At 42.2% G+C, this 14,421-nt stretch overlaps 1 protein-coding gene across 4 annotated transcripts in view; it reads left to right on the forward strand.

Annotated features, from left to right (window-relative positions):
* Positions 1-14,421, forward strand: part of LOC143346620 (dual 3',5'-cyclic-AMP and -GMP phosphodiesterase 11) — an 86,153-nt gene that overhangs the window by 29,774 nt on the left and 41,958 nt on the right. For 2 of the 4 annotated variants that reach the window (XM_076774905.1, XM_076774896.1), the window contains exon 2: positions 436-540. Coding sequence is in view for 2 of the 4 variants with exons in the window: in XM_076774879.1 (XP_076630994.1) it covers positions 13,053-13,092 (40 nt within the window). In the remaining 2 variants the exon portion in view is untranslated. Of the gene's footprint in view, positions 1-435; positions 541-11,106; positions 13,093-14,421 lie in introns of those variants that run through there. The other 2 variants (XM_076774879.1, XM_076774889.1) reach the window with 2 other exon arrangements.

A 14,421-nucleotide genomic window follows, 5' to 3' on the forward strand; every position in this document is an offset into this window, starting at 1 on the left:
AATATGGAAGCTGCTGTTGCAAGATTTGCGCTTGTCAAGCGAACAAGCGATAGTTATTTCTCAACGTAAAGTAATACTTTCGAATCTTGCAATTATTATTAGCGTACAATCACTTTAAAATAAATACATTTTGTTAAGGGGTGGTTAATTTTACTGTACACGTTAATGTGTATAATATTAAAGCTCACGATTTTTTTTTTTATTTCGATTGCGTTACTGACGTAAGATTTGTTATATAAAGTCTGTTCAAAGTCGTACTCGAGTGTAATTATAGGGTGAATCTCGTCGGTTGTTTTGTTTTGTACGAAAACGAATCGATGCTTTATTAAATGCGTGGGTGCTTGATTTATTAAGGCGTGTTTTGTTACGACCGGCAGGGAGAAAAAGCTATCGGTGGCTTAATCGCATACGACAATGAATTTTCTTTTGTTTCAGGTACGCGGAACGCAGTCAAGCTGGCTGCCTCCGCCGGTAACCCCTCCGCTGCCGTCGCCGCCTCCGCGCATCCTCCTGTGCTTTGGAGCTCGCGCAGGAAGCCGGGTGAGTCCACCATTAATCTACTATCCCAACCCCTAGGGCACCATGCTATTTTCCATTCTCGTAAACTACGATTTTTAATATTTTCCTCCCCTCAACGAATCGCCATCTTGCGATCGACACAAAACATGCGACATCCACCATATTCCGGATGCCACGAGAACTCGAATATCCACCGATTAGAATTTTAATTATATCCAACATACTACTGAATACCATTTACTAAATATTTTATATTCCAAATTAGAATTCAATACATCGTTTAATCACAGACGAGGTATACGAGTGGACCTTACATCCAATGTATTTTTTTAACAGGTTACAGAAATGAACACAAGAGGAAGTGAGACCGAAAATGAAATTACACAAATTCTATCGTTTTTTAACAGAATGAAAGCTGCACATACGTGTTGTTTCCATTCTGAAACATTAAAATCCTCCAATCCGTCCAGGAGCTATGATTCTTTACATAGCGTGAAATTTTCAGTAAAGAATTTTTTTTCTCGAAAGTGCGTAGGATTTCGAGGGTATGTTTATTCACCAAAAATGATTGTAATTGACCCCCGCGACCGAAAATAATTTTTTCAGAACGATTTAAAATTTTTTTTTTGGAAGCGTCGCCACATCGTGTTTTAAATTAAATGGTGTTTCTCCTATCCAGTCCTCCGTCACTTTTTAATCTAAATCTCGCGAAAATGTTTTCCACTTTCTGGATCCACCAACATGGTAGGATTACAAGGACGTTTTCTCTTCTTTCATTTCGAATCTCTGCTTTTGTCAAAAGATTCGACCGTGATTTCTCTTGTTGCACAAACAGATCTTTGTTGTACTTCGTTCGAAGTTGAAATTAAAGCTAACGTACGCGTGAACCTTCGGCACTTTGGCCTTCCCGCGCATCTGGCAGGGCTGGGGACGCGTACCAGGCAATTGGCCCGAGGGTTAATTTCTCCGCGACCTACTAATTCGATACGAGTCGCGTTCGTTTGACCCGCGCTTATTGTCCCCGGTCAGTCAATTCTGAACCTCCGGGTAGAGGTCTTTTGGGATTGCAGCACGAAACGCTCGAATATTTTATATGGTTTAATAATAGAGTCCACGAATGTACCGATTCGCGGGTGAGGTCATCGGGGCAGCTTATGCGCGTTTCGACCATAATTGTCGCGGTTTTGATGAAAGCTCCGGTTAAACCAGATCTCGTAATTACTTTGTTACACAGAACGTTTTGGTTCGCTGAAACGAGCGAACGCCACACCGAATTATTGGAATTTCATGGCGAATGGGGAACCAAACGTGTGTGCGAGCATCGACACGCAACGTCTGTACGTATAATTACTGCTCGATGTCCAGAGATGGAAACATTAATTTGAACGATAACTTTGGATTTTTCCCATCGATACTCAACGAGAGGACTTCGGTTTGAGAAACGCTGAATGACAGTATAACCTACGAAGGATGATCGATCGCGGTACGTGGAAATCGCCGTGACCTTATCGAGTCGAGCAATAAAATGAAATTAAGACGCGCTCGCACGGCATTGACATCGTTGACAATGCCAATGGCAGGTCCGATTTTAAGCACGCTACGGATCTTTTCTTTCTTTCTCCCGCCTTTTCTTCTCTTTCCGTCTTCCGTTATATCTCGCGTTCCAAACGAGTTATTATTACTTTGGCCCGTACGTGGGCCGAGAGCGGAAGGTCGCAACCTCCGTGAATTAGCGGCGTCCTAATTGACGTATCCGTTGGAGCGTTTTCAGCTTGAAGAAGCGCAGCTGCGAGGATCAAAGTCGGCGGCGGAGGAAGGATCTCGTTGATGCCGCAAACGTGGAACGAGGAATTCTGACGGTTTCACCTTGGCGCGTCGCGACGTTGTTTCGATCTCGAGGGGATGAAGTTCCGGAAAGGGGTTGAAAGATGAAAATATTAACCCGAGGAAGTGTTACGCGCTTTAAAACTTTCATTTATTACACGACGTCTGCAACGAAACGTAATTTCAAGCGCGGCGATTTATGGTCTCGCGTCGTCGTTCTGAAAGTAATTGCATTCTTCGCCGATAGCGTGCTCGTTCTTTTGGACACAACAAATTTCACACGTTTGTTTTTTTTTGTGTTTTCTTTTTTTTTTTCACGCGCGCACCGGTAACCCGTCGAACGTTTCGCGGTAAAACTTTTATCCTCGAACGTCTTGGGGATCGCGTTTCGAAACGCCGCGATGGAATCGTTAGCTGCGCGGTGGTTCGTACGTGGCTTTTGTTCGAAATTGTTTCGTTTCACGGCGGCGACGTCAAAGTCCCGCGTTGGAAGAAACGATCATTAATAGCCGGCTGGAAAGATGCAACGTCTGCGAAAGTTAAGAAACGAAATGTGACTCACGGACGCGAAGTGCGAATGGACGGTTGGCAGCGAGACGGGGGAGAAAACGATCCGCGGGTTAATTACGAGATCGTTGCTAAGAGAATTCCTTAGCGACTACCTGGACGATTAGAGAGTTGCAACTGCCGGTCATGAGGTAATGGTCGTGAAACGCGCGACTTTAGAGGAGAAATCTTCTCCTTTTCTATCTTACTCTTTGGTCTTGGCACCTCGAACGCCTGCATTAAATCGGGGAATAGAACTATTCGATATTAGAAATTGTCACCAAGTTTGGACAAAATGGATGAAAATGCTATTGATTATTGAGAGGTTCTTTTTTTATTATTGCACCACTAAATTTACAATCAATTCCATTGGAGAATTTTTAGTAAATATTCACCAGTACACTATTCAACATAAGTTGAGATATTAAATAATAAGGGTGAAAGGAAAAGGGAGGTCTCACTTTTTTTTGTTATTATTACATCATTAAATTTACAATCAATTCAACTGGGGAATTTTTAGTAAATAAGTGACATGAATAGTATACTGGTGAATACATAGGTTGAGATATTAAATAATAAGAACGAAAGAAAAAGGGAAGTTCCAACAAATCCATGTTTCTCACAAAGTATAAAATATTTTCAAAATTCTTTCTCTATTTTTTAAACGTTGTTTCTTTTCGAAATTCGCTTTTTACTTAAATACAGTGTATTAGATATCATTGTACGCTTCGTCGTGGTGGAACTGTTAGCAAGTTTGTCCACTTTTTTCCTGCTTTGCGTAGCCGTCGAGGAAGGACGTGCAAGATGTTGTGTTAATGCATCGTTTCCTGAAACATGAGGTAATTCTCGATCTGCAGCCGACGTTTCTCGTACGACTGGACAACGACGCCCGCGTGTCCAGCCGTTTTTCATTATTCCAGTCGTCAAAAGCGACGACATCCGCGACAATGTAATAAATTACGTCATTCCGGTTCCCCGCTCATTCTTCGCGTACTCGGAACTCTTTTCAATTTTATATTGCTAGTCGTTAGTCGTCAATACTCGTACATAGAAAAATGGTCGGAGTCAATCTATCAATATCTCAGTTTTTAATCCGCAAAACGACAGTTTCTCGAATACACTCGGTAATTAGAGTCTCCGTTACGAATCGAATGTTCGTCTAAACCGCTCGATGTTACTTTTTCACGCGTCCATCGGCCAGCGAGAATCGCTCGAATTTCCCGCGGGGGTTAAATTCAATTTTTCGAACTTTAATATTTCGGGTAATTTTTTTTCCTCTGAACTGACATCGACACGACCAGATATAGTATTACAAAGGCAAAACCATTTTAAGCGAAAGCAAATTAAAAAATCTCTCATTATACCTCTGTACGTATATTTTATATCCACACGTATCCCATTAAAATTGTTACAAATTACTTGTAAAATCTTACTCGACTGTGACGAAGAAGGCCCACCCATAAGTCACCCCCGAAATAGCCGTCGCCCAGACGCGGCGTTGAACGCGTTAAACGTGTATAATTTTCTTTATTTATATCGTATGATTCAAACGTAAGACGCTCGGGTTTAAATCTCGATTTAAGTCGTGGGGGTTCACGACGAAAAAAAAATTTATTTAAAGGTTCGAGAACATCCGAAATATTATTGCAAGTGTTTCCGTTGATGAAAAGCAGCGTCAGAGATAGCAATGGACTGTTGATCGGTGCACGGGCACGATACCTCGAACGCTAACTCATCAGTTGCATAATCCGACAGACTCGTGTTGGTACGCGACTGGGAACCACCTGGCAGGTTATGTGTGTGCACGTACATCGTGCGCTTACCGCGCGAAAACGTGACAGACTATATAGCCGATCGGTCGTCTTTCTCTTTCTTCGTTTCTCTAGCGTCGTTTTTCGTCGGATTTTCTATCCTTTGCTCGCGAACGTACAGTTTCGTCGATCTCTCGCGCTCGCACGACCAAGAAGACGCAGAAGCGTCGCGCGCGTGGCCGATATCACGATTCTTTATGAGCTACTTGTTCCTCCGCGGTGTCGTCATCCACCTTCTTGGTGTCTCTCGAGGTGACTTCGTTCTTGTCCACGATATCCGTTCGATCCGTACGACGTCGATGCTTCGGGAACGTCTTCGTTGCCATAACACGCGCGACCAGCGACGATAACGTTTGGCTGACGGGGCACATCTATTATTTTTTCTCGACACGACGCTCACGTTGCCACGGAAAGGAATACAGTATTTCACTGGCTCGCTTGTAACGAATTTTGAAAAATATGTATCCAGTCGTTTATACGCTCCTAAATAATTTGCACGTACGCGTTTACGTATCGAATTAATTTTTGCTCGCGGAGAGTATATTTTTTTATTTCGAAGATCTAACTATTTCCTTTACCAGGAAATTGACCCTCAAATATTTGGCTATTTGATAATTTAATTTCGTTGCAATTCGCGAACTGCACAGGAGAGACATTTTCAAATGAAGTTACTTTTTTAAGCATCCGGATACGAAGCTTTGGAACAAATCGAATGGGTTTGAAATCTCTAGTACGAAAGACTGACTTACTCGAGATTACGGTTTAACACATGGAGATACGTACATACGTATGTATAAAATGAGACACGCCTCTGATTAATCTTTAGCGTGTCCTCGATGTGTCTGCAGGTTGTCTGGAGCTATTGTTGAATCATACTTTGAACACCAGCAACGTTCTCGTAAACCCCCCCGCTGTCGATCAGAATGGATCACCTTCTAATCAGAATCATTGTTCTCAAAATCTTTGTGCCGTTTTTACGCGGTTGCTTTCAACGGTTGCAAAATGATTATCAGTTTAAATTACTTTCATCGCGACGTTTCATGCAACTGGGAAAAGCTGTATCTCTAAAACGGTTAGAAATGCAACAAAATCTTATTCGTTTCATTTATTTGAATGCGTCTGTATTTATAGAATCGTATTTCTACAACGTGGTAAAAATAATTGAAGATTTTTAATTAAAATAGTAATTTTAGTTGTAAAATAATTACACGTTCGCAGTCTGCGACACGGTAGCAAAATGCAAATTGGCTCCTGTGCCAACATGTGTTTAGCATGCTTGCTCCACATAGTTGACAACTTAATTTTATACAATGAACACTCGACGTCTAGCGAACAAAAATATTTAAAATTGTTCTCACGCGCCCTAAAAGTCTCCCTTATTCGATACAATTTATTTAATACATTCGAATATTGTTCGTTTGCGAAGTTTTCGGTTAATTAGCTAACATAAAATGATGCACCGTCATGCGTAAACCGCTTGTGACGTACACCTAATGGAACTTCTTTCAGTAACTCGTGCAATTGATTACTCAAGAAATTTACATAAGCTTGACCTGTTAATCTCCTATCAGGAAAAACAGGTTCGATTGCATTATCGCCAATTATCTCTATCCGTACATTTACACTGATTTGTTGTTTGTGACTTGATCGAAGAATGGTGATTTCTTTTTGTACCTTGATGGCGAGTATTATGAAAGTTGATTATTTGTTTGTAGCGAATCCAGTCTTTGTCGGTGAATGAAATAGTAGAAAATAGACGTCTGCAAGAATCAAGTTAAATTAACTTAGTTTTTTATTTATGACATTTCGGTGACGAACAACGTATAAAAACAAGCGTTTGTCTGTTAATCTTTCGGATAAAAATATAATAATTTAAGAATGCATGAGAGTATCGACAGGACCCAGTGAATTCTAATTAATCGCGTTAAAATATTATCCGATAGTAATTTTCTTCTCCAAAACTTCTCTAATCGCTTCGATCGTGCTTGTTGAGCGTGTCGTTGGATGTAACGAGTTATAAATTCGACACTGGAATGTTTCGTATCTGTATATGAGCACAAATACACTTACTCTATTATATGTTACTATAATAGAGCCGCGTTGTGGTGACTTACGCACGGTTAAAAATAATGGAGTCTCGAAAATTGGTTTAAACTGTTTATTACGGCTGTGGCTCGAATACGGAAGTGGATGGACGCGAGTGGTTCGCTATAAATTAAACGTGAATCGCTATGAATGAAAAAAAAATATTGTTTGTTATGAATTGAGTTGTTTTCGAAGCTGGTCGTTTGTTTTTTCATACGTTGATATATTTAGGGGTTTAAATTAGAGAGGAGAGTTGTCGAGTGGTCAGCACATCGAAAACAAATAGAAAACCACTACACGTGTTTCAGAATAAATGCTTAAGGCTAATGTTAAATAGAATCATCTATGAATGAACCATAACTCTTCACGAAGATGCACAAATATCCTTAATACGAGAATATAAACATCAGAATTTAAACATCCTTCAATTATTTTCATACACAGATATTTTTTAACACTTTTCGACACTTTTAGATGTGTTTTTGTAACATTATTTTATACGAAATAGCTAAAATATGAGTTACGCTACTGTGTCTCTCAACCCGCCGTTTTTGAAACAGTGAAATAAGTCCATCTCAATAGTTATTTCACTCCAGAATTTCAACATCCTTCAATTTCTATATAGAAACATTTCATAACACGTTTCTAAGCTTGTAGAAGTGTAATTTTAATATCTGTCTGGATTTTTTTAAGCAACGAACGCAAAGCATCCGCCATACGGTATCAATGAGCATGTTCCTAATCGCCTAATAGGTTTAATGCGTTAAAATGTTCATAAATTTTGTAAAATAATTGTGTATTAGCGGTCAGGGACGTGGTAGGAAGGTGTAAAACAAATTTGACGCGGCTGTTGTGTGCAGCAGCCACGGCCAACTAACCCTCAAATGGCGTTTGACCCGGTCCAACCGTGTCTGGTCGCCGGAGATCGTTCGAACGTACGCCTAGGGATTATTTCTGGTGCGTGAAACGGTCGAGCTACATTCGATTTCGCTTGTACGCGTACACGGGACGCGCTCGTTAACCCAGAAAAATCGACTTGGCTTGTAAGCGATCCGCGAGCGACTCCTCCTCTTGTCGCGCGCGCTCGTTCGCGAAAGGTCAGAAGATTTCGCAGGCCAGAATCGCGGCACTTCTGTCGCGAGGGCACTCGACGGGATGACTAATCGTCGGTGACATTATTTCGGCCCACGATGGCGCGGGATTTGTTGGTTAGAATTCATTGAAAACTCTCGGTCCCGCGCGTCCGCAGTGTTTGTTTCGTCACGCGTAAGTAAGCGTCCAATTAACTCGCCCACGCGGAGCGGCGCAATTTGCTTGAAACGCGCGGCGCGAGCGGAAGAAGGAAAAGGAAAGAGACTCGCAGAAAAAAAAAAAAATAGAAAAAAGAACCCGTTATTAACTCGTTAAATTGATATTTACGAATCGCGTCGATATCTTTGCTAATTTCGAGAAATTGATCCGTGGTCGACTAATTGAACGGGTTGTCGGCGAAATTTTCGTTAGGATCGACGTTATTTATTTACTTGTTGAACGCTTCGACGGTTTCAAGCATTCCGCGAATATTAATATTCGAATGCTCGACTGGTCAAATATTTAACTACGGTTAAAGGAAGTTTGACGATGTCGTCGCTTAACGAAGTCATAAAAATTTCTCCGATTCTGTAGTGAAATCACGCTCGTTTACGCAACGAAGTACAAACGTAAAATTTAATTGTGTTTGAGAGAAACGCGTACACACGTTTCTCCGGGCGACAATTACGGATTTCCTGGCTGGAAAGAAGTGGCGAAAGGTCGATTGTCGATGCAAATTGATCGTCTTTATTCTTGAGAATCTACGGTGAACCGAAACACTCGATCTAGAAACGAATGTACGGTTGCAGGCTCGATTCTTGCTCGTAAACCTCGTTCGTTGCGTTGACAATTTGGACGTCACTTAGTCAAGTAATTTTTAATATCCAACAGATCGTGTTTGGACTCATTTTGACAATTCTCTTTACCCCTTAACGCTCATATTTTTCAGGTTAACTACGAATGATCAGTTTTCTTTATTGGATTTGTTTCTAAGAATACAGTTTTTGTTACTTACAATGTTATATCCAACGTATAATTTGAAAGAAAACAAATTTTATCATCCCTTAAACCATTAGATTAAACAAATATCGTTTTTCAAAGCAGTCAGACTCGGGCATGAACGTTAAAGGGTTAAAAAGATATAGTAAATTGTATTGACAGTGCATTGACTATGATGACCAGCGTGGTTCTCAAAATTCTATAGTAAAAGTGAAATACTGTGAAAAGAAACGAGTCATTTATGTACGACGCGAGAGATCAAATTAATGTAAAGAAAAAGAAGGAAAAAAAAGAAGGTGAAGGCGGAAAGCGTATTTACGAACGTGCATTTAGATAAAACGTACTGATATCACGATCACGTAATGCAAATTTTAGTTAGAATTGGCGAACTGTTTATCGAATGCGTTAGCGAAAAGATAAAATCTTGGTGTACGTACAACGTTGGCGATAACTCGTCAAAATATTTAAGTCGCGAATTAAAATAATTCGCGTCTAATTGTGAGGTTATCGTGCAATAAAATTAACAATATGGGTTAACAATGAGAACACATTATTGTCGCTCGAACAAACGCGAATGCACATTGCACCGAGAAGTTCTTAAATTACTCGGACGCCATCGTAATCGTCAATTGCATATTACTTGGCATCACGTGGTTATGCAGATTATCTCGCGCCACGCGTCTTTCGTTTTCCATTGAAACACGGTTTCGTGAACCGCGAGTCGTAAACGTTGGACGAAATATTCGCGGAAAAACAACGCGCGTGCCAACCGCTGTAAACTATGAGATCGTGGAATCGTGAAGATCGGAATATTCAGCACGCATCATGGGAAAATACGAGCGTAGATTTGGAAATGAGGGGTTTTGTGATATCGCTGGAAACGACGCCGACATTAGCGCGTATCCTATGAAATAGCCTTTTCAAAGTACAGTCCACGGTCCATTTACGGGCTCTATGGACTTTTCTATGGCGCGCCAAATCGATGCGATCGAACGGTCACGCTCGATTTTCCCGAGCATTTCCACAATCTCTGGCAAAAAGCTTTCGATCGTACGCGTCAAAATGAAATTTACGAACAGTTATACTTTCCAATTGTAAAATATTACACGGAATTGTAACTCTAAGAAAACTAAAAAATTATATAAATTTAAAAAAGAATGGCTAACTAATAATATAGTTAAGTGTTTCTATCTCGTACCATTTTCTTGTTAAAAGGTACGCGGTAGGTTTCAACGCAAGACGAACTTCGAATGGTGTTCATTCGTCGATACTTGAACATCTATCGAGGAGGTTCGGTGTACGATTCGAGCATTCGTTGCGCGTTTTTCGTGGAAAGAGAACAGAGTATAGTCTGCTCGTATCGGTCTCGTTTCTACCACCAACATCGTCTCTCGCGTATACTTACGTAAATGGACGAATGACCGCGTGGTTATCAGACGAAAGCCGATGTAAGCACATACTCGACGGCCAACGAAACAGATAAGAATTTTTATCTGACCACCCGTCTTCGAACCATCATTCTCTTTCGCCTTCGGGACGCCAATACACTTTGCCATTTCGTCGGTAGCCTGATTTTCAGCTTTCTACCGCGACACGGTATCCGGAAGCTCGTACACGCTTCTAATCGGTACACTTTTTATCGCGTAATTATACACATATCCAAACGTTCTCGTTAGAAAAACATTTTCTCGAGAGTTGCTTCGTCCGATACATTCGATATATGGACGTAATATTAAGTAGGCGATATATTTTGCAAGCTCAAAAATGGGAGATGCACGCAACGAACCAAAGCCAATAACAATGTCTTTAAATGGAGCTCTTTCGTATACCGAGAGTCTCCTTACAAGGAACATCGTGCAAGCGTTATACTCCAAGTTAGATGAAACTTGGTATAACGGCAGAACATGAAAAAATATTAAACACGTATTTCTTTTCAGACATTCGTGTGTAGGGGGTGTTTTCCACCCTCCAAACGTATTTCCTTAAGTATCTCAGAGGCCAATGCAGGTAGAACAAAATATTCAAAATAAGAAACGTATGGTTCTTCGTGGACAATAAGATGGTGTAAATGAAAATATCGAAAAATCATAAGGTGGCTCTACTGTGTTTGCTTAAATGGTTTCTTTGCAAATATTTTTCATCAGATTTCTCTTAACTGACAATTAATCGAATTAATCGACAGACTCTGTGCATTAATTTGCACACATCTAATCCGCTCCCCCTAAATACGAATGTATGCTAGTTATACCAAGTTTCATCAAAATCGGAGTACAACGCTCGAGTAACGTTCCTTATTAGCAGATAAATAAATACGCATTTTACAAGGAAAAAAAAAAAAGAAAGGTTGAAAATTTCTCGTTGCCCGAGACTACCGGTACCTGCCATTTCGCGTTCTTTGTTGCGTCCGCCTTTGTCTCCAAATCTTCTGTTTGTTCTCTCTTTCTCCGATTCGTAACGTTCCCCTCTCGTTTCAACTCGCGGTTTCTAAAATCTTTCTTCCTCCTCGTCGACTGTGAAATCTTCCCTCTCTCGATCTTGCACTCTTTCTGCCTAGCCGCAGCTGTTTCCGTCTGTTATCTCCCTCTCTCTCTCTGACTGTCTCGTACTCCCCTCCCCCCTGCTCAGCTCCCCCCTTCAGCAACCTCGCTCGGTTCGAGCCCGCAAGAGAGTAACTCGACTCGACTCGGCAGTCGCGGTTAAACTCGCGCGGGAGACGTTTCGCGCGTGATTTGTGCGCCGCGTGCATTATTCATACGCGACCGTTGTGAAAAAAGTGTCGCTTCCGTCGTAACGGTCAGCTTTTTCGTTCGAGCACGGCACCGTGGTTCGTTGCTGGCGCGAAACTACGAACCGGGCGCGAGGACTTCGTTAAGATCGGATCGCCTTGCACGCGACCGCGTCCACACCGAATATCGGCGAACTGTTTACTACGCGGCGTCGAGCAAACCGTCGGGATCTCGCCGCGATAAAAGATGCTCCGACAGATATTCGCGACGCGGGTTCCGCCATAGCGCACACGCTACGGTATCGTCGAGCCTCGCGCGATCTCTCGACGTTGATCGATGCCCGTTCGATCTCGGATCGAAGTCTGGTGACACAGAAGAGAAGGTAAACAAGAGGCGCGCGCGCGCAACCGGGAATGCACGTTTCGTGAAATCGTGCCGGATGTCGGGTGACATCGATCGACCGGGTCCACGAAATCGAACTGTCGAAAGAAGACACGGCTCTTTTCTCTTTCGCATGGAAAAAAAGCCTCTACGCCGGGCGGAGGGGATGCTCCGTAAATCAGAGCTTCCCGTTCGTACCCTTTGTCGGATGATAATTCGACCGGAAACGGAGTAGCGCGGTACGGTTTCGAAGTCAGCTGTTCGAGCACGGTCGATGCTTCTTCTACGAAACGATTTTACGAACGCGGCCAAGTAGCGTGTACGAGCGATCGTCGAGGAGACAGTGGATTCTGTGAGGTGTTGATAATTAGTGCCACGTCTACGATAGAACGGTTCGATCGGTCGTTGAACATTCTCTACGACTAACGATCGTCGCCGCGATGAACGAGTGACGCGCGTCGAGGCGCGCAGTTATCGGATGGATCAGCGGGGACGTCGGTTTCCGTCGGGTCTCCGTTGAAGTCTCCGTCGCGAACGGTTTGCTCGTCGCCGCGGCCACGTGGGTGTCGTAGCGAATTTGCGTCGAGAAATCCGACCGCGTACGTGGGAGCGACCGTAGGAAACGAGCTCGTTCGTCGTACGAATTCCACAGCAGGCCGGAAGTGACGAGAACGACCGCTTCCTCGAGAGACGCGACGTCGACGTTTCCCTGCGAGGCGAATCGGCGCTCCAGGCCAACCGCAGCAGACCCCCGGGTACCCGGACTCCCGGCGACCGTTGGCTCGACGGACGACAAACGGGAGGGGGAGGAGGACGGAGGAAACGGAGGGAAGAGGAAACGACAGAACGAGGAACGAGGATGACGCGGTCGCGGCGTGGAATCGCGGCCTGTCGGCCGACCGAGTGTCCCGCGAGACGCGCGATCGGTCCTTGAAGGACACCGTTTTCGCGTCCCGGAGGATGAACTGTTCCCGAAACGACGTGTTTCGCGCGAAACGAGCCACGCTCGGTTCTTACACGACGACGATATTGGTTATGTACGTGATTGCTCCACTTCGTCGAGGCGCCTCGCCACGGTCAGCGCACGATTATGCAGCTGAAGAAAGCGATGCTTAAGATATTCGATCAATGTGAGTCGACAATTTTTACGTTCCTTTCCCCGTTCTTTCCACCAACTGTCTCTCTCTCTTCTCTCGTTCTTCGTTTGGTTTTTTTTATTTTCGTTTTTTCGTCACGAATTATTGTTTCCCGTCTGACCGCGTTAAAACCGATTTCTGACGGGTGAAAGTTCCACCGGGAGTTTCGCTCGACTGTCGCGTTTTCTACGTACGCCGGCGGTATCGTTCGTGATAAACGAGCGTGGAATAGGACTTATTTGAGGGGGGGAAATCACTATGACGGCTGAAAATAAAGGCAATTTTCAAGAATTTTTTGGGTGTAATTATGAAACTTTTTTGGAATAATGTTTTATGTTTTGGAAAGTATGTTTCTTGAACTGTTTCTTGTAAAAATTTCGTATGCAAATGTTAATTATTACAGCCTTGATAGGAACCAGCGTGTGAGGCCTCCAAAAATTTATGAGAAACAAGTTGTGAAACAAGAAATCAGGCAATTTTCTTAAACTATTGAATCTACTACCTTTGATCTAGAATAAAAAATCGAACGACATTTTGTTCCTCCTTAAAAAATGCAAAATTGTCGAAGATGCACGGCTCTGAACACAAAAAATGATTCTTGCAACAAACTTCTAATATAATTATACAACATAGTTTAAATAATTATTATTATGAAGGCTGTTAGTTCATAGGACGTGTACCACTATTATGAACAAAACATTTTTATTCTAGATCAAAGGTCAACATAAGGAATAACATTTATTATTTCATCCAAAGTCCATAAAACGTAACGAAAAAAGAATATTCGTATCTTGAAATGTTAATGAATATGTGTGGAAACTGATGAAAAGTTTCATTAAACCCTTATCTTGTAAAAAAATTGTCAAATACCTCCACCCCTAAATATCGGAGTATTTTATAAATATTCGAAAGTAACGAAATAGGTATTCCAGTGTTCGAATATCGTTATACGAAGCCGTGTGTATAATAATTATTATTAAATCATCGGTCGATCGTTAAAAAGAGCACGATGGAACTTCACGAACTCGAGAACTATAATTCCGTTAAGAAACACGTGGGAGAGAGTTCGGAATCAACTGTTTAGACTAATGACGTTAAAATCATAGTCTACTCCGGGTTTTTGCGTCATGTGTGCATCGTGTTTATTGTTTTTTTTACTAACAGGTATCGTGTTCGATAATTTTTTGCTGCTGAAACGTCGTACTTGAAGGTTGACCTAATTTGTAAGCTATGATCGAGATACTAAGAATTCGCGAGAATTAATATTCCATATGGATTTTTCTTTTTCAAATAATCACCTTGTTCGAATGCCTGGAAACGGTG

Source organism: Colletes latitarsis, chromosome 2, assembly GCF_051014445.1.
Source record: "Colletes latitarsis isolate SP2378_abdomen chromosome 2, iyColLati1, whole genome shotgun sequence".
Classification (NCBI taxonomy): domain Eukaryota; kingdom Metazoa; phylum Arthropoda; class Insecta; order Hymenoptera; family Colletidae; genus Colletes; species Colletes latitarsis.